Here is a 21700-nt window from a genome sequence, read left to right as displayed (position 1 = left end):
TTTCCTCAAAGGACTCACTGTCTGAGTGACAGAGGCAAAACTGTGCAGAGGTAATTGCTGCGTAAGGCGGATGTGATGAAGGCCTGTGTTATTGAAGGCTAAGGATGAACTAGAGAAACCTGAGAGGTTTATAATATCAGGTAACAGGGCATAGAATGATTGGATGACCTTGTGAGCTCTTTGCAAAAACTACAAAGGTTAGGAAAAAAACACTTGAATTTCGATACATGACTAATTCTTTATACGAAATATGCACAGTCTGTTTATAGGCAGCGCCAGCTACTCCTGCTTCTACCACTCCTAACCACCACAGGACCAAAACAACCCACACACTCTCTACAGACTGAACTAGAGCAGAGAGAGCTCTCTTTTGGAAATGCAAATATGGGCTGCTGAAGGTGAAGGCATGGTTGTGGCCCTTCCCACTCTCCACCTCAAATTTCTACTTAGAGGATCAATGAATTGAGAATTTGGTGAATGAGTCAAAACTTAGATGAGTGGAAGTGAAGCCACATCTTATCTGGAGACAAAAGAAAAACTCAAGCTATAGAAAGGAGCCTTCCCCTTATTACCTCTCAACTTCTTCCTCTTTTTTTTTTTTTTTTCTCCCAGCAAATAGCTTGAGCTTTCAGAACTGGGTTAGGACTGTAGGGGGGACAGAAATGAATCAGATGCTGATTTTGCCCATAGTGAGCCTGCAATCCAGTAAGGAAACAAGACAAGCATACAACTCCTCTATAGGGGAAAAGGAGTCCCTGGTGTTGCAAACCATTAATGCCCTTGACTGTGTTAGACTTGGAAAGGTTGGAAATTATAGGCCACCCAGAGACACCTCAGAAGAAAAGCCTGGCAATCTACTTCCAAAAAATCAGCCATTGAAAACTCCATGGAGCACGGTTCTACTCTAACACACATGGGGTTGCCATGAATTGGCATCAACTCGATGTCAACTGATTTGGTTTGCTTTTCATAAGGGAAAAAATGAAACAGTCCAGAGGAAACAGCCCCTCTCCCTCTTCTGAATTCCCAAACTCCTTTCTCTGGTTTACATCTGAAGAACCAGAAGTCAGAGGATGACGAGTTCGATGCAGGATCTCCAGAGAGTAAGCTTTGCTGGAACATCTATATGTATTGGATACAGGCCACACCTCCAAGGAAACTCCCCTTTCAACTGATTGACTGCTCATACAGATCACAAAATGGAGGATGATTACATAATATCTGCCAAACTGCTGAGAATCATGGCCTAACCAAGTTGACACATAGCCTTAACCATCACAGCCTACCTCCCCAACTTGGCACCTGTACACATCTCCTTAAACCATACACAATCTCTAAATAAAGATAATTATAAAGTTATACTTGCACCTAACATGATACAACTGACATATGCACAACCAAAAACACACTAGCCCTATCTAAATCTTACATTTTATAATAAGTAATGGAATAAGAGGGAAGGGAGAAAACAAAGATATTTGCTATATATACACCTACTCCTCACTTATTGACTGTCTCGTTATCCAACATTTTGCCTTCAGGACAGTAGGAAAAAATCTACTATTTAACTATTTTGCATGTTAACGATGGATATCTGGCAGTAACAAACACCAAAGTATGAGGCGAGAGTAACGCTGGCTGTGATGGTTAAGGTTATGTGTCATCTTAACTGGGCCATGATCCTCAGTGGTTTGGCAGTTATGTATTGATGTAATTTGGTAGTTATATAATGATGTAGTCATCCTCCATTTTGTAATCTGAAGTGGTCATCCTCCATTTTCACATAATGCCGATTTTCCCATAACGACCTGGTCTTTGGAAACAAACCATATCAATAAGTGAGGAGTAAGTGTGTGTATGTGTGTGTGTATACACACACATACACTGATAACTTATAATCAAAAAAAGAAATACTAAAAGTATTACTGTCTTCATTTCTGCAACTGGTCACGTGATTGTGGCTGGTATTTAAAACTACCTTCGTCTACCACTCATTCCATATTCCATTATTTCCTTTGCCCTCAGCAAGCACCTGAGCTGGTCATGGTTCTTTGCCTGGTGGGATGACCCAAACCTTCATTTCTGAAGGGCCTGGGCTATTAGTAGTCATGTCGGAATTGAGTTGCTGTCATTTTCCATTGACTTTAATCACAGGACATAGTAGTATGAAGAGATGTCCTAAGGGATCTCCTCTGTTCCAGACATGCTTTTCTTTATCACCATTAGGTAATATCAATCAGATTTCCCCCTGGTAATCAGGATCAATCACACCAGTCAATACAGTACCTTTGTTCTTTGCCTGTTGATTCAGAGGCATGAGAAGCCCACAGTGGCCAGGTGACATTCTTAACTCCCAGATCAACCGAATCAGTGTTGTGTCTCCTGGTGGGAGCATTCCTCCCTTTGGAACTAAGACCTCTAGATCCACAGAGCATAGGGTTGTGGGGACAGCAAGCGAAAATTCTGTGAGTGGATCACTAGGGATAATAGTGAGTGGTGCCACTCCTGCTTGCACATTTTGATTCCTGAACCCATGATTCCTGGCTATGGGACAAGCAGCACAATATAGCGGATGCTGGTTTGGAGCATATACAGCCTCCTGGAGAACATTTCCCCAGTCCTGCAAAGTATTGCCACATAGCTGGCACCGTAATTGTGTCTTTAAAAGGCCATTCCATAGACCTATCAAACCAGCTACTTCAAGATGATGGGAGACATGGTAAGACCAGTGAATTCCATGATCATGGACCCATTGCCAATTTCACTTGCTGTGAAGTGAGTTACTTGATCTGAAGTGATGCTGTGTGGGATACCACCACTGTGGATAGGCATTCTGTAAGTCCATGTTGGTAGTCTTGGCAGAAGTATTGCTTACAGGGAAGGCAAATCCATATCCAGGGTACGTGTCTACCCCAACAAGAATAAAATGCTGCCCTTTACATACCAGGTTTCTGGCTGATTATGCCTCGGAACGGTGACATACTGGGGACTCAGTGTTGGTCTCTGTTCTTGGCAGATTGGGCACCACCAAGTTGACGTTGGTGAGTGGAAGTTCATCTTGCTGAGCCTGTGCTCACATCCGATCACAAAATGGAGAATGGTTACATATCTGCCAAACCACTGAAAATCATAGCCTAATCAAGTTGACATATAACTGTAGCCATCACAAATGCACATGTTGTCATTGATAGCAACATTGTTATAATTGATAAATGAAGTCTCTAATAAAGGCAAAACACCTGCAAGAGGTATAATTTAGGCAACTACTAAATCCTTCCACAGATGTTTTATTTTCTTGATATGTTCTTTAGTTTTAAAATAGACAAAATTTGTGAGAAAAATTAATTTCAATTTACAGGTAGTATTCAAATTCAATAATATATTTCAAGAATGAACTAAAATGTGCACTTATACAAAAAATATTATGACTTTCAATGTGCAGTCCTAGCTTATTCTATTTGAAGATCCTTGGGGTGGGGAGGGTGGGAGACTAGAAAATTAAGTTGAAGCCAGGTGATGGAAGTCTTAATGGTCTAGCTAAGGAATTCGATTTTATATGATTGGCAAATAGCATCCCATGGAGGTGTAATGGTGGCTCACCAACATCTTCAGTGCTCTTCAATTGAATTATGCATGTACTTGTGAGAAATATCCATGTACAAAGAACAATTCTAGGTCCAAATTTAAGAATTCAGAGATGAGTGAGATCCTACTGTTGAGCTCAGTCCTCTGAAGCCATGGCTCCTGAATCCTAGTCTTCACTCTGCAGCTTTCCTCCAGCTGCTCTTGTGACCCATATCGCACAAGGATTTTGACAAGCTCATCTCTCTTTGGCAGGTTCGGGTTTGGCTTGTCACTGACATATGTGAATCATTCATTGCTTAGCTGGACCCTTTGAGGTGTCTTCTTCCTATAGAAACTGGATGGTTCCAAATTTGTCAGCAGAAGTTTTGATGTTTGAAAGTGAATGATTGGTAGAATATCTGCAACTTCTAATAGAAAACAAGGAAGCCTATGGACTTCTACTCAGAATGTGAAGATTAAAGGGAAAGAAATGTTTCACTTCACCCACTTACAACTGACTCCTGACCGATGAAGAAAAGGCTTCCCTGCTTCCGCTAATGGCTTTTCCCTGGGGCTCTCATTTCTGCTCCTATTCTAGGCATGGATGCCCCTCCAGCTGCCCTCCATCCAGGCAGAGCACAAGCTTAGGTATCTGAGCTAGCTCTTCTGTACCCCTCATGGGAGTCAAGTACCAGAACTTGGATTAAATTCCCTAATGCTCTACTTGGTTTTTATAGTAAAAGGAGATTTTGTGCATTACAGATACCGTTAATTTGGTGTGGATCATTAAAGCGATTATTTTTCTTATTTGTTTTGTTGTGTTTTTTAATTATTTTGTTTTGGATTTTAAAAACTTTGTCTTTTCAGTCATTAAATAAGTAATAATTGATTTACTCTATCGTGGAGTCAATTCTATTTTCCTAATTCTTTATTTGTCCTAGATTTTGTGGCCCTAGCTGTCCTTCAGTCCAACTTTGACTTAGGGACTATTCCCATAGTATTTTATTCATAAGTCAACAATGACTGGTATCACATTTGTGGGTAAGAACCGTTTGTCTTCAAATCCAAGCATTTAGCCCAGGGAGTTGTACATATAGCAGGTGCTCAATAAATACTGAGTAAACAAATGATTCACTCTTTCCCTGTTTTTCCCTCCTTTACAATATTCCATTTTTCAGATGAGACTGATGCCTACAGGATTTTTCCCTTGGATTCATCAGTGGCAGAGTGGAATATAGAACTGTAATAGATATTGTCTATAGTCTGTTCAAATCTCCTTGGATTCCTCCCCAGGCTTTTGTATACTTTTTCATGTAATGACCTGTACCTCTGACCCTCTTCACAGGATCTCCCTTAAGCTATGGAAGCCCCATTGCATGACTCAGCAAGGACCAGAAAGTGCCTGGAATTTACTCCCCTTTCCACACCCCGTGTTCAAGCAGCCCTGAGCCATTGATCCACAAAGGGTTGGCATCTGAAACCCTGCTCCCTGGTCAACAGTTGGGACAAACAGAGTTGAAACTTACATTCCTTAGCTCCCAGCCAGCATCAGGCTTTGCCTGAAATCATGCTCTTAGTTGCCTTGTTCCCCTCCCTTACCAATTTCTCTTACAAACCCTTCCTTAATAAAATATTTGAACATGAGTCTTTGTTCAGTCCAACCTCAAAAAAGAACCAAAGAGTCCTAATATTTGTGCCCCTACACTTCTTTCTAAGGGGAGGAAAAACAAAACCAAACTCATTGCCATGGAGTCGATTCTGACTCACAGCAACTCTACAGGACAGAATAGAACTGCCCCATAGGGTTTCCAAGGAGTGGCTAGTGGATTTCAAACTGCAGACCTTTTGCTCTTAACTACTACACCACCATAAGCAGTTTTCCTTATTTGCTTTCTCTCACTGGGTTCTTACTCAGCTCCTTCACTTCAAAGCCTTCAATTTCTTCCTTCTCTAATTAAAATTTTTCCATGCAGCCATCCTGAGTTTGGTCTGACCATTTGTTCGGTCTGAAGTACTGGGATTCTTCCAGGAGAATTCAATAGCTCATTTTATTCTGCTGGAAATACATTGACTTTTGTCAAGGACTTTAAGTTTGCCAAAGCTCCAGCCACATTATCCAGGTGCTCTGCGTGCATTTAGCTGCATGGAAACAAGATGCCTGTTTAACATTCTGGAGGGCTTTCCAGATGACTGGCCACAAGAACAAGTTGCATGACTTGTCTGATGAGTGCAGCAAGTGCCACTGAGAATGACTGTCAAGTGTTAACTGTGTTTGTCAGGTAAGTCACCAACCTGATTCTGACTAGTAGCCAAAAATATGCCCCAGTGCTTTCAGGTCAATACCGTGGTGAAAACACTAGGCTCCCATCTCTGCTTCCTCCAATACTACTGAAAATGCTGACAACTGTTGAAGTCAGTGAAGGCTGTTGAAAAGAAGGGCAATGGCATTTCTAAAACTAGTGTTGTCTCTGCTGAAAGAACAGTGGTTCAATTGCCTTTGACAATTCAAAAGAACTCCCTAGAAAAAAATGAACACTTGGGATGAGATGATATGGTTACAATGGTGAGGAATAGACCCAGGCATTTCAGAGTGACCTGGATCCCAAGAGCTATTCTAACAATGATATAGACCTATAAACTGGTGTCCGAAGTCATATTGATTCTTTACTAATCAGTTCCAGGTGATATAACCTTATTGGAGAGAATAGAATCCCCTTGAGATATTCAAGTCTACGGGCAATTCAGGATCAGGTTTTCTTTTTCTTCCTTATCTGAACTACGAATTTGTTTGAATCTTAAGGTTTGGAGTTTTTGCACACATTTTCACCTAGCTTCAAGGTTTTAAACCCAATTCTATTTGATTGCCTTTGGCTCATGGTAATGATTTTCGCCACAGAACTTCAGCATTATGCAATTGTTTTGTCAAGAGTGAGCTCTAACAGCAGGGATAAATGGGCTCACCTCAAGGGAGAGAAGTCTGTCAGCAGAGTGTTTCCCCACCAGGGACTGCTTTTATAATATGAAGTAGAGGATGCACAGAGGCAAACTTAGCATTTCCAAAGGAATTATTCCACATAAAGTTCCCTCAGTGCTGGGTGAGATGGAAGGAAAAATTGTAGATGAGTCTTTATGTGGACAAGTGCAAATTAACACATTCAGGGGGAAAATAACCTAAGTTACTCTTGAGGGTCATGGAACCCCTAAACCTCGTTTGTCATTGGAATTGCCTGAAGTACTTGATAAAGATACAGATCCCCAGTACCCCTCACAGAAATTTTGATTGAGTATGTCTGAGATTGGGCCCAGGAATTTATTTTCAATATGCTCTTTGAGGATTTTAACAATGGGGGTAAAGATTGAGAACCATGTACCAAAAAGACTAGGAATTGTTGTGGTCTGTCCCCTGGAGAGAGTGGGTTAACATGTGAGGTGACAGCAAAAAGAACTGAAAGCTGCCTATAAATATATCCAAATCTGGATTCTCTCACGTAGGTTTTCCATCTCATGGGAAATCTCATAGGCTTGGAAATTATCCAGAAAAATATCAATTTAAATAAAGTAATGAACAGAAGGGTGGCAAAGGAAAGTAAAAATATAAAGTTGACTCTTTTGAGGTGAAAGCAATTGATCCTGTAAGAAAGAGTTGTACTCTGCATCTTATTTTAAATAAATAAGAATATACAAACTAAATAAAAAATAACTTTAAACAAATAATAAAGCATGGATAAATGCCTTTTAATTAAAATAGAATTATATGCATTTAATTGCTGAAAGTTGGCAGTATGTTTATTACTTTGCTCATTTTTTTCTCATTTATCCATTCTTTTATTTACTAATTTATTGATTCACATAATACATCAAACAGCTACAATATGTGCAAGGCCAGGACTTAAGACAGACACAGACCCTAGATCAGGTCTTTCTCAAGCTCTCTTTTCATCACAGCTCACTGGAGCCCTGGTGGTGCAGTGGTTGAGTGCTACGGCTGCTAACCAAAAGGTCAGCAGTTCAAATCCACCAGGCGCTCCTTGGAAACTCCATGGGGCAATTCTACTCTGTGCTGTAGGGTCGCTATGAGTCGGAATCGACTTGACGACAATAGTTTTATGGGTCCTCTTCCTCAGGCCCTTGCAGAAGTTCCTAAAAGTAGGGTGAAACCAGAGAAAAAACTACTGGGTACACACCCTGCTGTACTCAAAATTTACCCCTGTTCTCTATTTGCCTTTTAAGTAAGCTCGTGTGCCTCGACTCTCTCTTTCCTTGGGTTGAGTATCTTCCCCAGGGGGTTCTCCCACCCTCATGCAAGCAAGTCTCTGGTATCTCTACTTATCAAGATAATCTTTGTCTTCCATACCTAACCCTTTTAATTCCACACACACACACACACACACACACAGACAGTATAAGTGGATAGCCAAACTTATTAAGCACAACATTGGGGTCACTATACTCTGTGCTTTTGCTTGTTTATATTCGTAGCCCTATTGTTTTAGTTAATCCTTTCTGTACTGAATGGAAAAACAGATGTTCACAGACAAAGAGGAGAAATAAATCAACAAAATAGCCCAGTGATTGTATTTGTTTTATTCAATCATGCCACAGTTGCTTGCTTCATTCCTAGTCATGCATACGGCCCTGTGATAGGTGAAGGGGAGAAAAATGAGAAGAATTAGGCTTGTTTCCTATTCTTAGAGAATGTGCTGTCTTGCAGATGTAGGGTCAGATGGGAGTGGGGGAAGTTGAGACACTATGGGACTATAACCAGTTGCTGTTGAATGGCGACCCCATATGTATCAAAGTAGAGCTGTGCTCCATAGAGTTTTCAATGCCTGATTTTTCAGAAGTAGATCACCAAGCCTTTCTTCCGAGGCAACTGTGGGTGGGCCTTTTGGTTAGCAGCCGAACACATTAACCATTTGCACCACCCAGAGACTCCATAGCACAAGGTAAAAAGAGAAGCACGCCAGGCAAAGGATGAATGTGTAGAGTGTGGTGAGCTTGCGGGTGAAAGAGAGTTCCCAGCTGGCTTGGCAGATCAAGTGGCATTCTAATTGGATCCCATAAATGGGTGGGATTTGGACTGTGGAATAAGAGTAAAAATGATTGTTGTCCTAAAAAAGAAAACGTGAGCAAAGGTATTGCAATGGGAAAGTGAGTATTGAATACCAGCAATAACAGGAACTTTAGCTTGCTGCAGAGTCCCTGGTTATTTTCCCAAGTCTAATGGGGACTACTGTCAGTTGTCTCTCAGTCTGTCATACTGTGGTGGCTTGCATGTTGCTCTGATGCTGGAAGCTATGCCACCGGTATTTCAAATACTAGCAGGGTCACCCATGGTGAACATGTTTCAGAGATGCATCCAGACTAAGACAGACTAGGAAGAAAGGCCTGTGGTCTACTTCGGAAAAATTGGCCAATGAAAACCTATGGATCACCACAGAACATTGTATGATATAGTGCTGGAATATGAGCCCCTAGGTTGGAAGGCACTCAAAATATACAATAGCTACAACAATGGACTCAACATGCCAATGATTGTGAACATGGCACAGGACCAGGCAATGTACGTGGGGTTGCCATGAGTCAGAGTCAATGCAATGGCAACTAACAACAATGGGAAACAAAGGGCAGAGAGAATGCTGTGTGAAAGTCATTTTCAAAGTTTTTATATAAAGAGAAGTAAGCACAAGGCAAGGCTGAGAGAGAACCCGTATGACCCTGAAAAGCTGTACAGAACCAGGGGCTGAACAGAGTTCAAGCAGAGGACCAACTTTCTGCTTCTGGAAGCTGAAGTCAGAAACTAGAGCTTCCTGTGATTACACGAGAAAGATTCTGAGGGCTCTGATTTCGTGCTTTTACTTGTCTAGCTGTGGGAGTTAACTGTTTCTGTGATTGATGGTCAGGTTCAAGAGAACGTCCATGAGAAACTAAACTCTTTCTGGAGGGAATTGTATTCACGATGGTAATCGCATTGAACAGTTGCCTTGCTTACATTTTTTCCTTTTTCCATTGTCATGAACTTTTCATCTAGGGGGAAACAGCATGGAAGAGTGAGACTGCAGAGAACCTGCATCTGAATCTAGATTCTCTACAGACTAGCTGTGTGCCCTTGGACAGGTTACTGACCCTCTTGGAGTCTCGGGTACCTACCTCATCAAAAGAATGAGGATAATAATCCTTGCCTTGCCTTCCTCCTAAGGTTGCCATGTCATGAGGCTTAAATGAGAGAATGAGGATGAAGACATTCTGTAAACGTTATTGCACTGTGCGCAAAGCCATGAATAATAGTATCTGTGGTGTTAGGAAATGTCTGGAACTTTGTAAAGAGGCTGCTTTGCTTCCACACTATTGGAATAGACCACCCCATTTTATCAGCCAGTGTGAAAGACTCAGAAAGAGAGAGAGATTGATTTTAGACCAACGGAGTATAGATTTTTACTTGCTTTTTTTACACAGAATATTTTATTACAGCATGAACTAAATACAAGGCTCTGTATAAATAATCTCTTTTCCAGCCATCACATCTGCAAGGGTGCCCCTGCATGCTTCCATGTACACATAAGGACACAGACCACATCGACACATTTCCATACTCAGATCATTACATATTGAGGGAAGGGAGCCCAGAGTCGGGCTGCTTCTTTTCAAGTAAGAGCTGAGTACCTTGGGGTACACATACAGGAACGCTCTCAAATGGTAAGAATTGCAGCTGCATCCTTTTCTCCTCCAAGTCCTAGGCAGGAAAGCTTATTGGTAGCAGGTAGCTCTGCCTTAGGGTTTGGGACTTTCTCCCATATTCTTTATTCAAAAATTTTCAAACACCCCTCTCTAAGAAAATGTACACATCAATAGTATCCCTTCAGCTGTTAATTTGGAAGTCAGGACGCCTCACTGCCCACCTTTTCTTCTAAGCTGTTACTCTCATTGGGAGCCACCTTCCAAGGTACAGAGCAGACAAGTCCGTATTTCCACCCAGGAAGATCTTACAGGGCTGAGGAAATCCTCACTCCCCCACTATATCCTCCCAAGCCTACCTCGCCCAGGAACATCAGCGTGATATCCTGTGTAGGCCACAGTAGTAAGTAGTTCGTACCACAGCATGAGACAGAGACATTGGGACTACCAAGCCTGAGAAAGAGCTTGCAAATAATTGAGTTTCCTTCAATACTTGACTTTTTCCTATAATTGATCTTTGAATATCCACTCAAACCCTCCAGTGCCACAGAGTGCATGTCTCTTGAGGCCCTCCACTTCCTCTTCCATCCGTGGTCTTCACATTATCCTGAAGTTGTCCCCACTGTGATCTTTACTCACTGGTCCTGCTGTTGCTTTCTTGTGCCATCCGGCACAGTCGGATTCTTCTTTCCCATGATAACTTTCAAATACTAAAAACAGCTCTCACAGCCCCCAGACTCTTCTCTTTTCCAGACTAAGCACTCCCTGTTCTGTCACTTACAGGCTTTAAGTAGCTAATCCCAAGTACAGTCTTCAAAATGAGGCCCTTTTGGCAGAGAATTTAGTGTTGCTTGGCTAGTGGGGAACCAGAGTCTTCTGTCCCTGGCCATGCTGATATTTTCTAGATTGCTGAGCATGGAATCACTTAGGGCCAAGGCAAGAGCAACTCAGAGTCTCAGAAAGAAAATCACATTTTCTTTTTGTCTTGTACTGTTTTTTAACACACCTAGCCCAGGCCTGGCAAGGTGCCTGGCATACGTCTGAACAGAGGGTTTCCTCCTTCCACCTGACAAATAAGAAGTCCATTCTCTGCTTGCCTGTGAGACCAAACAGAACAGCTTGCTCTACTGCTGCTTCATCATTAGGAAGTGTTTGGAAGCAACATAACATTTGCTCAAAAGATCTGTGTTTGAGGCTGAATCTGCTGCCCTCCTCCTGAATCTGTTTTCTCATGGCACGTTGGGGGTGATAAGTCTTTCACTGAGTTACAAGAGAATTGTGCAATTCAAATGAGCTCATGGAGGTGAAAGCACTTTGCATGGGGCTCTTACAAATATGGACTGTGCACACCGTTCTTTCTCATAATGAGGTTGCAGACTGTCTCCAACTTGCTTCTACCACTCAACCCTCAACTTTTGGAAAATGAGAGGAAAAATAAAAACTATTACTTTAGAACAAGACATTAGGGACCACCATGTCATGGCTGAGGCTGATGTTTTAAAAGGAAACAGTTTTTTCTCTACCAAAAAAGACAATGATGCTACAGCTGTGGAACACTGAAATACCTTCATGCCCTATTCTAAAGTCATAAGCAACAAACCACCCTCCTGGCTGGGAAACACCACATTCCCAGAATGACCTGCAGTCATAGAGCCACCAACCATGCTCTGTCACAGAAGGGAATACTGGCAGATGCTATTGACAACTGGCAAAGCCAAGCCGGGCTGGGACATACACCTCCTGCTCAGAGCATGCATTTAGGATTTCATGTTCCCAATGAAAATCTTGCTTTTGCTTTAAAATGGTGTTTGTGGATATTCTCTCAGAATCATTGTCTGCTGAGCTAACAGAAAACTGGATACGTGCTATGTTCAATTTAGCCAATATGACCAAACTGTAGTAATGACAACACAAGGGAGAAATTTAGTGTTCTGGACGCTGAAGCCTCAAAATTTGAGAAATGGGTCAGTTGTATGAGGACTTACATTGCTGATGACATGTGATGTTGTAGCACGAGACCAATGTTCCTCAAAATTAACAGAGCAGCTCCTAGGGTTGGGTATGTGATATGAGTGTTTCCTAAAAGTTCATAGGGTGGGGAAAGGTAGAGTTTCATGGACAGTACTAGGACCCCCAATATGCTTCCTTTTCTTCTGTAGGAATACAGGCCTGATCAACTACATAATTTGTGGGGTCCAGTGCAAAGTGAAAATGCAGAGTCCCTTTTTCAAAAAATTAAGAATTTCAAGATGGTGACAACAGACCATTAAGCTCCATGTGACTGCACAGGGTGCCTACTCATGAAGCCAACCCTGAATACTGGAGACTTACCAGCTCCTTCGCCAAATCCTTGGCTAATGAGTTGTGGTGGGGTAGAAGCAACATGTGCCACTTTGGAGGTGAGGCAGTGAAAGCCCTTTGTGATCCCCAGTCTCTTCCTTTCCCTGTCACGGTAAACATGAAGCCCTTGCGTTCATTCAGTACAGCCATCAGATTGGAGCAGTTACCACTACGAAGACAGCTGTTCTTGCAGTGGGCCAAGAAATAAGCTCTTGTGTGTTAAGGCACTGAGATATGAGGCTTGTTTGTTATTGCAGCATACACCTAGCCTATCCTGGCTGATATACAGGAAGGCCAGAAGTAGAAGGAAAAGCTTCAAATTCACAAAGTTCTACAAACACAAGGAAACCAGGCAGTGAAGATTGGTGTGATGGCTCCCATGCATTAGTTTTTCCATCAATGAAGTAAAGGTTCAAAAATTATCTTTGACATATTACAACTCTATGAGTATACATAATGCTACTTCCCCTCAACCCATAAAGAAAAATATATATATATTCTAAGAAGAAAAAATGCCTATTCTTCTTTTTTATCCTCCCAATCTCTTAGCCCAGTGCCATCTTCGGCCCATTCATGATTCACTAAACATCCCCAATACATTCTGAAGCCAAGAGGAAAGCACTGTGCTGGGGCAGTGTTCTGCTTATAGAAAGCATTTTATCAAACACAATTTAATTTGTCACCATGATTTGATAGGTATAGCCCAAACTCTAGCTGATATCCTAAGAGCCTCATTGCTTAAAAATCACTGAAACTGGTCCCTTTTGTCATTGGTTCTCTGTTGTATCAACTTCAGATATCATATTTCTTTCAAAGTTGTTCTTCATTGCTTTCAAACACTGGATTGCCGTAAGACACGCCCCCACCACACCCTGGCAGGTCACAGTAGGAGGTTTGGTTTAATGGGGGCCAACTGGGGTCCTTCGCCAAGGCCCTCTGCCATATCCGATATTGGCTTTTTGATTGATAGCCAAAACACCTTTTGATTACCATCCACAGGGCTCGGTTTTCAATAATGGCCTCCTGCAAAATAAAAGGGTTACTCTTTACAATTAGAGGTCAAGGGGTCAAGGTTCCCAGGCCGTGGCCCACCATAGACCATGATGAGCCACTAGTACGTCAGCTGTCTGAATCCAGCTTGACAAAAAACTTGAGCCCTGGGCAAATCCAAAGGGGCTTAATGGGGTAGGGCTCAGGTTCTCAAACTTTTCCACTTTATTATCCCTTCTAGAAGAAATGTGAGGCACCCAGATTCAAGAATCTGGGAACAGAGCTTGAAGAGGACTGCCTCAAAGATGAAATTTGAGTCTCATGTTTAAATCACATTTAAAATCATTCAAATTTTGCATTCAACTCCATGCCATCTCCGTATTTGATTTAATATAAAATGACTATTAAAATTACTTACCACTAAATAAAACTGACCCTCTAGTAAGATGTGCTATGTGTATACTGTGGCTTTGGGATACCCAGGCATGAGGCTGCATAGTCATGGACGCAGGTGGGTGAAATTGGAATGTAGGCCACAGCCTTGGAGTTGGACAAATCTGGACTTAAGTTTCAGCTCTGACTCCTACTATAAGCAAATTAATCACCCTTTCTAAGCCTTGGTGATTTAGAGTAATAATTCCTTCCTCTTATGTTTGTAGTATGGATTATATCACTCCCTTTTTTACAATGTAGGGCGTAGTATGGTACAGCCTCCTCCCTTTCTCTACTCTTCTACTCATTTACCTAGTGGCTGTGCACTGTGGCCTGATTCAAGGCAACCACATATGCCTCTGAGCTTTACCTGGAAATATTTCCTTGAAATGCGTTTTTTAAGACTGCAAAAATATGGGTCTTTGAGAACATTTTTGACTGCCATTTTATTTCCTGGGTTAGGCTAAGACTCAAATAGGACCCAAGATATAACCTACACTATGGAGTACCTGGGGGTTATCTGTTTAATCTTTCACTTTTATCATATTTGGCCACAAAGGTTGACCATCTTACAAGTTATCATGAAAGAAACAAAAACCATGAGGAGCCAAGCTGTCCTAGAGAATTACAGCTTGTTTTGATGTCCACGAGTGATATTTTTCTAAATTGTAAGAGTTAATTCTATGGTCTACAAGGAACTTTGTCAGAGATAGCCGGTTTTTCTAAAACCCACCCATCTTTGAGATTTGAGTCCCACTGCTCATGAAAATGATGAAGAACAGCTAGTCTAAATCTTTCCTCTGATAACTGATCATAAGCCGGCAGGCTATTCAAGCCTCACACAACCATCTCATCAGCATCTTGCAAGCCTTGGGGCCTACCTAGCCAAACATGTTATTCTCCTTTCCCACAGCAAGGTGTTTAAAAAAAAAAAAAGGTGTTTAGTCCTCTTTAATTAACAAGGACTTGTAGTTCTCCTTAGAGCTGGGATAAGGCATGGCCCACCCCAGGCATCCTTGGAATCTGCTGACAACCCTGAGTCACCTAAGGAAAAACATCTTGCTACATCCAAACTAGGCTGTGGTCTTTAGCTACTCTTCTAGGCTCACCCCATGAGGCAGGAAATGTATGTGTCCATCGCAACTACCTTCACTAAAGTCTCAAAGAGCCTGCTGATAGAGAAAAAGGTAACTCCCAGCTTCTGGAGATTGTCTGGATCACCTGCGGGGTGGGGCACAGGGTGGGAACTGGCACTCTGTCATGTCGTATCTCCATTTGGAAGCTGCTGGGAAGCCACATTAATCATCCACAAGGGCAGCTCTATTTCTCACTAGACATAAAAAACCAAGGAGCAGCTTTGTCTTTCATGAATATCAAATTATACCCTCTCCATCTGCTGGGGCTGAGCTGGGCCATTCTTTAATAATCGAGTAAACCTTTACCCAGTTCCTACTGGAATAAAGCAGGGTTTTAGGTGCTATAGCTACTGAGATCAGTTCTTGCCAGCATAGTTAATAGTAGGAGAGAGAAGAAACATATACACAAGTAAGTATGTAATTTGTCCTCTTTCTCCCTGCATATTGTGACCTTCATGTCCCTGTCAATCTTATCCCCCTAGCGTAGTACATGGCCTCTCGTCAACAAAAGCTGTGGAAAGAAAGAAGGGAGAGAGAAAAGGAGGGAAGGAGGGATGGAGGTGGGGAGGGAGACAGGGAGAGAAGAAATGGTAAGGGGCAAAAGAGCTAATATAATAATAATAAACCAAATCCATTGCCGTCGAGTCGATTCTGACTCATAGCGACCTTCATAGGACAGAGTAGAACTGCTCCATAGGGTTTCCAAGGATTGGCTAATGTATTTGAACTGCTGACTATTTAGTTAGCAGCCGAACTCTTAACCACTGTGCCAGCAGGGCTCCATAATAATAATAATAATAAAATAAAAAATAATAATAGCTAGTATTTATTAAACACTTCCTATATGTTTTTCACTGTTCATGTTTCATGCTTACAATAAGGTACCATTATTATTACCATTTTACAGATGAGGAAACAGGTGCAGAAAAGTGGAGCAACTTGCCCAGTCACGCAACAAGAAAGTCGAGGAGTCAGGATTCAAGCCCAGGGAGATTCTTCCAGAGGCTGTCTCTTAACTATAAATACGCTGAAAAAGGACTGGCTTCCTGCTAGGAGATTATGAAAGACTTCATTGCTTGATTACTGTACCACTCTTCCCTGCCCAGCTTAAAGGAAAAAAATCATAAAAAGACTAAGCCAATCTGTCTAACCTCTTGGCGTAGATTCACTTTACCAGAATCCCTTTCTACTCAGGGTGGCCCTAAGACCCGATTCTAACCAATGAGACATAAGAGGAAGTTGGCTGGTGGGCTAAAATTCTTTAGCTTCCTGATAAAATGTTCACACTCAAGGGACCGTCCCTTTTTTCTCTGCACTAAAAACAGATATAATGCCCAGCTACATGAACGCTATCTCATGACCACAAGCAACAACCACAAACATGAAAGCCCAACATTTAAGAATGGAGGAACAGAAAGACTCAAGAACAAGAATCTTTAATGATATTGTTGAGTCACTAAACCAGCCCTGAAATCATGTCCAGTACCCTAACTCTATGTCCGAGTCTACCACTAGCTCCTATGCAGCCTTTAACCTGCTTAGTAAGGAAGCTTCACCAAGCTACTATGTACAGAATACTGCAGGGTAGTCAGGCTCTAGATGCTCACAGCCTACCATGGGTATCCCCTTTGCTGGTACCGTCTTGGGTTTGTAACTGAGAGACGCAATGGAGACAGATGGAATCCTGGATCTCAGTTCTGCCTTTGCAGGGATGCCCCCTGCCCAACAATGGGCTTTAAAGAATGCAGATTGGGTCTCACAGCACTGGAAGGAGAGAGTGAACCACACAGAGGAAGAAAGGAAGAGAACAAGCTCATATCAATGGGGAAATGAAGCAAATGGAAGCTGAAGACTAAATGTGGAGAAAGCTCACTATGAATCTCATTTCCTATCTGTAACGTAAAAATGCTGAAGTTGCTAACTGAAAGAAGCCGGACCCAAAAGTTCACATAGCATATGATTTCATTTATATGAAATGCCCAGGGTAGGAAAATTATAGTGACATAAAGTAGATTAGTGGTTGCCAGGAGATGGGGGAGAAGGGAATGAAGATGGAATTTCTTTTCAGGGTAATGAACATGCTCTGGAGCCCCGGTGCTAAAGTGGTTAAGAGCTGAGCTGGTAACCCAAAGGCCAGCAGTTTGAATCCACCAGTCGCTCCTTGGAAACCCTATGGGGCAGCTCTACTCTGTCCTAGAGGGTGGCTGTGAGTCGGAATCGACTTGACTGCAATGGGTTTGGTTTTTGTTTTGCAACATGCTTTGGGATTAGATACTGGTGATGGTTCTACAACTCAGTGCATATACAACAAACCACTGAACTATACGCTTTAGAAGAGTGGATGTTATGGCATGTGAACCATATCTCAATTTTAAAAAGTAACATGAGGTGAGCTGGATCTCAGTTTGGGGAGATAAACAGGAGAGATCATTTAGCTCATTCTCCCCAGGCCCACTTTACAGATGGGAAAACTAAAGCCTTGTTTGAAAGTCCTCAGAGAAAAGCACCACTGCTCATGCTGTGAAGGAAGGGAGCCCTTTGCACTGTCAAACCCTTGTCAGCTAAAGCTGGTTACCCCTGACCACCCTAGCCCTACTCCTGAGTGATCAGCAGCCTGAGTACACTTACCTCCACAACAAGGGACACAAAGAAATTGGAGCTGAGCATAATAACAATGTAGACCCTCCATAGGACAGGGGTGCACAGCAGCTGAAGACAGACAAAGAAGTAGTGTGAAAAAACATATGCTGGAAGGATGTTCACATATTCACAGTGTACATTTTCATAGGTTATAAAACATGTATATAACATACAGAAACATATAGTCAGTATTTCTAAGTATGTGCAGAGTTCTGGTGGCACAATGGTTAAGAGTTCGGCTGCTAACCAAATAGTCGGCAGCTCAAATCCACCAGCTGCTCCTTGGAAACCCCACAGGGCAGTTCTTTAAGGTCTCATTTGGTTGCTATGAGTAGGAATCAACTCAATGGCAACAGGTTTGTTTGTTTGTTTGTTTGTTTTTCCCGCACAGAAAAATTGTGGAAGGGTTATACTAGATGATTTGAGGGTTATGATTGTTGCTTTTTTCTTCTTCTTTTTTTTTCCTGTACTTTCTAAATTTCCTAAAATAAAATTAGCATGGTCACTTCAACAAAGAATTTTTAAAAAATAGTAAAAGTAGGCTTTGTTTCTTTGTTTTGTTTTTAAGAAGAAGTACAGGATTTCATTTTACTTGGATTCACAATCAACACCAATGGAAACAGCAGTCAAGAGATCAAACAACATACTACATTGTGCAACTCTGCTGCAAAAGTCCTCTTTAAAAGTGTCAAAAGGTGAAGACGTCACCTTGAGGACTAAGGTGCGCCTGATCCAAGCCATGATATTTTCAGTCTTCTCATGCACATGCAGAAGTTGGACAGTAAATAAGGAAGAACAGTGAAGAACTGTTGTCTTTGAATTATGATGTTGGCAAAGAATATTGAATATACCATGGAAGAACAAACAAATCTGTCTTGGAGGAAGTACAGCCAGAATACTCCTTAGAAGCCAAGATGGCAAGACTTCGTCTCACATACTTCAGGCATGTTATCAACCCTGGAGAAGGGCATTCTGCTTGGTAAGGCAGAGGGTCAGCAAGAAAGAGGAAGACCCTCAATGAGATGGATTGACACAGTGGCAACAACAATGGGCTCAAACATAGAGACGACTGTGAGGATGGTGCAGGACCAGGCAGTGTTTCCTTCTATGGTACATAAGGTTTGCTATGAGTCAGAATTGACTGGACAGCACCTAACAACAACAATAACACAGGAATATAGCTTTATTCCCAGGAGGCTCTGTGGGTGTACAAGTCAAATCTCCACACTAGGCAGTGCTGCCCTTTTCTCTGGTGCCTCATCTCTCCTCAGCTGAGCTCTGTCCTTGAGTCTGCCAGCTTGTTGTACTGTGGTGGCTTGCATGTTGCCATGGCACTGATAATTCACATACCATGGACAAGTTTCAGCAGAGCTTCCAGACTAAGACGGACTAGGAAGAAAGGTGGGGGATCTATTTCCAGAAATCAGCCAATGAAAACCTTATGGATCAAAACAGAATATTGTCTGGTAACTCAAACATACCAACAATCATGAAAGTGAAGCAGGACTGTTAAACACAAGGTCGCCATGAGTTAGAGCCAACTCAATGGCAACTAACAATATTGTTTGTTCAGGTCTTCTCAGATGTAGATGTCAAGGCCTACAAGAGGCTTATTGGGAGAAAGGTCTGCAGGAGACGTGTGGGAGGCAAGAGGAGGTGGGCAGAGTCATCACACTGTGATGTGGCTCTGAGCCCTGTGAGGGAGAGAGGGAAGGAAGCAGGCTGGACACGTAGAGTCCCAGAGTGGGGCACAGTCTCTCGAAAGTTGAGCTTAAGTTGCTCATCAGAGGAGTCTGGTGTCTCATAGGACTGAGCCTGATTAGAATCCCTGCTGGGCGTGGTTATTGGCTGAGAGCGGCCCACGGGCAATGTGGCCTCAGGGGGAACAGAGTGTACAGGTATAGTACCTTATTGTGGGTGTGTATATGTGGTTTTTTTTTTTTTTTTTTTTTTATGTGGTTAAGTGCTATGGCTGCTAACCAAGAGGTCAGCAGTTCAAATCTGCCCGGCGCTCCTTGGAAACTCTATGGGGCAGTTCTACTCTGCCCTGTAGGGTCGCTATGAGTTGGAATCGACTCGACGGCAGTGGGTTTTATATATATATATATCATAATTTATATGTGGTGTCCCCTACTGATAAACATCTGGGATGTTTCCAATTTTTTACTATTATAAACAAAGCTAGGAAACCCTGGTGGCATAGTGGTTAAGAGCTACGGCTGCTCACCAAAAGGTCAGCAGTTTGAGTCTAGCAGGTGCTCCTTGGAAACCCTATGGGGCAGTTCTACCCTGTCCTATAGGGTCGCTATGAGTCGGAATCGACCCGACAGCAATGGATTTTTTTTTCCAGTGGGTTAAACAAAGATACAGTCAATAACCTTGTAAAATATTATTTCACCTATGTACAACCATATCTCGAGGATAAATTCCTAGAAATTTATTTACATCTTTAATTTTGATAGCTACTGCCCTCCATAGAGTTGTACCAGTTTTCACTCCCACCAGTGTATGTATGAGGCCATGTAAGAGGTAGTGCTGAGTACAACAGGATGTACTTGGATTCATTTTATTTGTTCATCCATTTGTTCATCCATCCACCAAACATTCATATGAACCATGCACTGTGCTAGGCCTGAGGAAGTGGTTGGAAGGATGCAGAGGAAGTGGGGAAACAGACAGGCGTTGACAAACTTAATCTCAGCCCCCCTTGTTTCTTTGGCAAGAACCGTGTGGATACCACAATGTGTGCAGCTGAACACACAGTGTTACATTTTTTAAGAATGTGGAGGAAGAATATACATATAAAGAAATACATGTACTCATGTATCTGTTCCCATTGCTGTCAAGTCAATTCCGACTCATAGCAACCCTACATGACAGAGTAGAACTGCCCATAGGGTTTCCAAGGAGTGGCTGGTAGACTCGAACTGCCAACATTTTGGTTAGCTCCCAAACACTTAACTACTGTGCCACCAGGGCCCTGTATTTGTGTATATATATATATATAATATCTTTGAAAGTATGTTAAAAAAAAAAAAAAAACTGGTATCCTTGGTTGCCTCCAGAGAAGAGGAACTGGTATCTGGAGAGCAAAGATGAAAGGGAGATTTTCACTATGTTACTTTTCTAACTTTCAGTTTTGAACTGTGTGAATGTACTCACTATTAAAAAAAAAAAAATTCCAGTTTAAAACAAAAAGTCCTCAGTAACTAGGTTGCAAACAGCATGATTCCATTTAAAATAAAATAAACATCATAAATCAGTCAATGTGCATTGATAATACAAGACTTTTAACAGACGGAAGGATATAGTGAATAATGTTAATAATTTTCCTTGCCTGCATATCCCACATTTTCTAAAATGAACATACATTTTTGTGTAACAATAAGAAACATTATTTTTGCAGAATCTTTTGCAGTCATTCTAGCAACCTCTCCAGAGTTTCCCGCTAAATCTAACACATTCCCTAATTTGTTATACAATAGGACCCATCCTCTCTCTAAGAGTCTTTCATATATTAAAGAATACGATTAAACCCAGTATGTCTCAGCTTTAACTTCTGCAGGATTGAGAAGTCTTGACTCAGAAGACTGGTGGGCAAAGACAATTTCTTTCCATGAGTACTCAATCTAATTTATGGGGGTACTCAATGGCAACAGTGGCAATTACATTGCTAGCCACCGTAAAGTGAATACAAAAATAAAACCTAATATAGACTTTAGTTTGTACCTTGTCTTAGATATCCAGTGCTGCTATAACAGAAATACCACAAGTGGGTGGCTTTAACAAAGAGAAATTTATTCTCTCATAGTCTACAGAAGTTGAAATTCAGGGTGCCAGCTCCAGGGGAAGGCTGTCTGTCTCTGTCAGCTCTGGGGGAAGGTCCTTATCATCAATCTTCCCCTGGTCTATGAGCTTCTCAG

At 41.9% G+C, this 21700-nt stretch overlaps 1 protein-coding gene across 1 annotated transcript in view; it reads right to left on the bottom strand.

Moving 5' to 3' along the window:
* Nucleotides 1–12711: 12711 nt before the first annotated feature.
* The window catches only part of ATP13A4 (ATPase 13A4), a 93547-nt gene continuing 84558 nt past the window's right edge, over nucleotides 12712–21700 (bottom strand). Inside the window, exons 29-30 of the mRNA XM_064279854.1 lie at nucleotides 17766–17846; nucleotides 12712–13602 (exon numbers count right to left, since the gene is read on the bottom strand). Of these exons, the coding sequence (XP_064135924.1) occupies nucleotides 13390–13602; nucleotides 17766–17846 (294 nt within the window). The 3' untranslated portion in view covers nucleotides 12712–13389. The remainder of the gene's footprint in view (nucleotides 13603–17765; nucleotides 17847–21700) is intronic.

Source organism: Loxodonta africana, chromosome 1 (assembly GCF_030014295.1).
Source record: "Loxodonta africana isolate mLoxAfr1 chromosome 1, mLoxAfr1.hap2, whole genome shotgun sequence".
In the NCBI taxonomy this organism is placed as follows: domain Eukaryota; kingdom Metazoa; phylum Chordata; class Mammalia; order Proboscidea; family Elephantidae; genus Loxodonta; species Loxodonta africana.
Note: the sequence above shows the minus strand (reverse complement) of the source record. Positions and strands in the feature narration are given on the sequence as shown.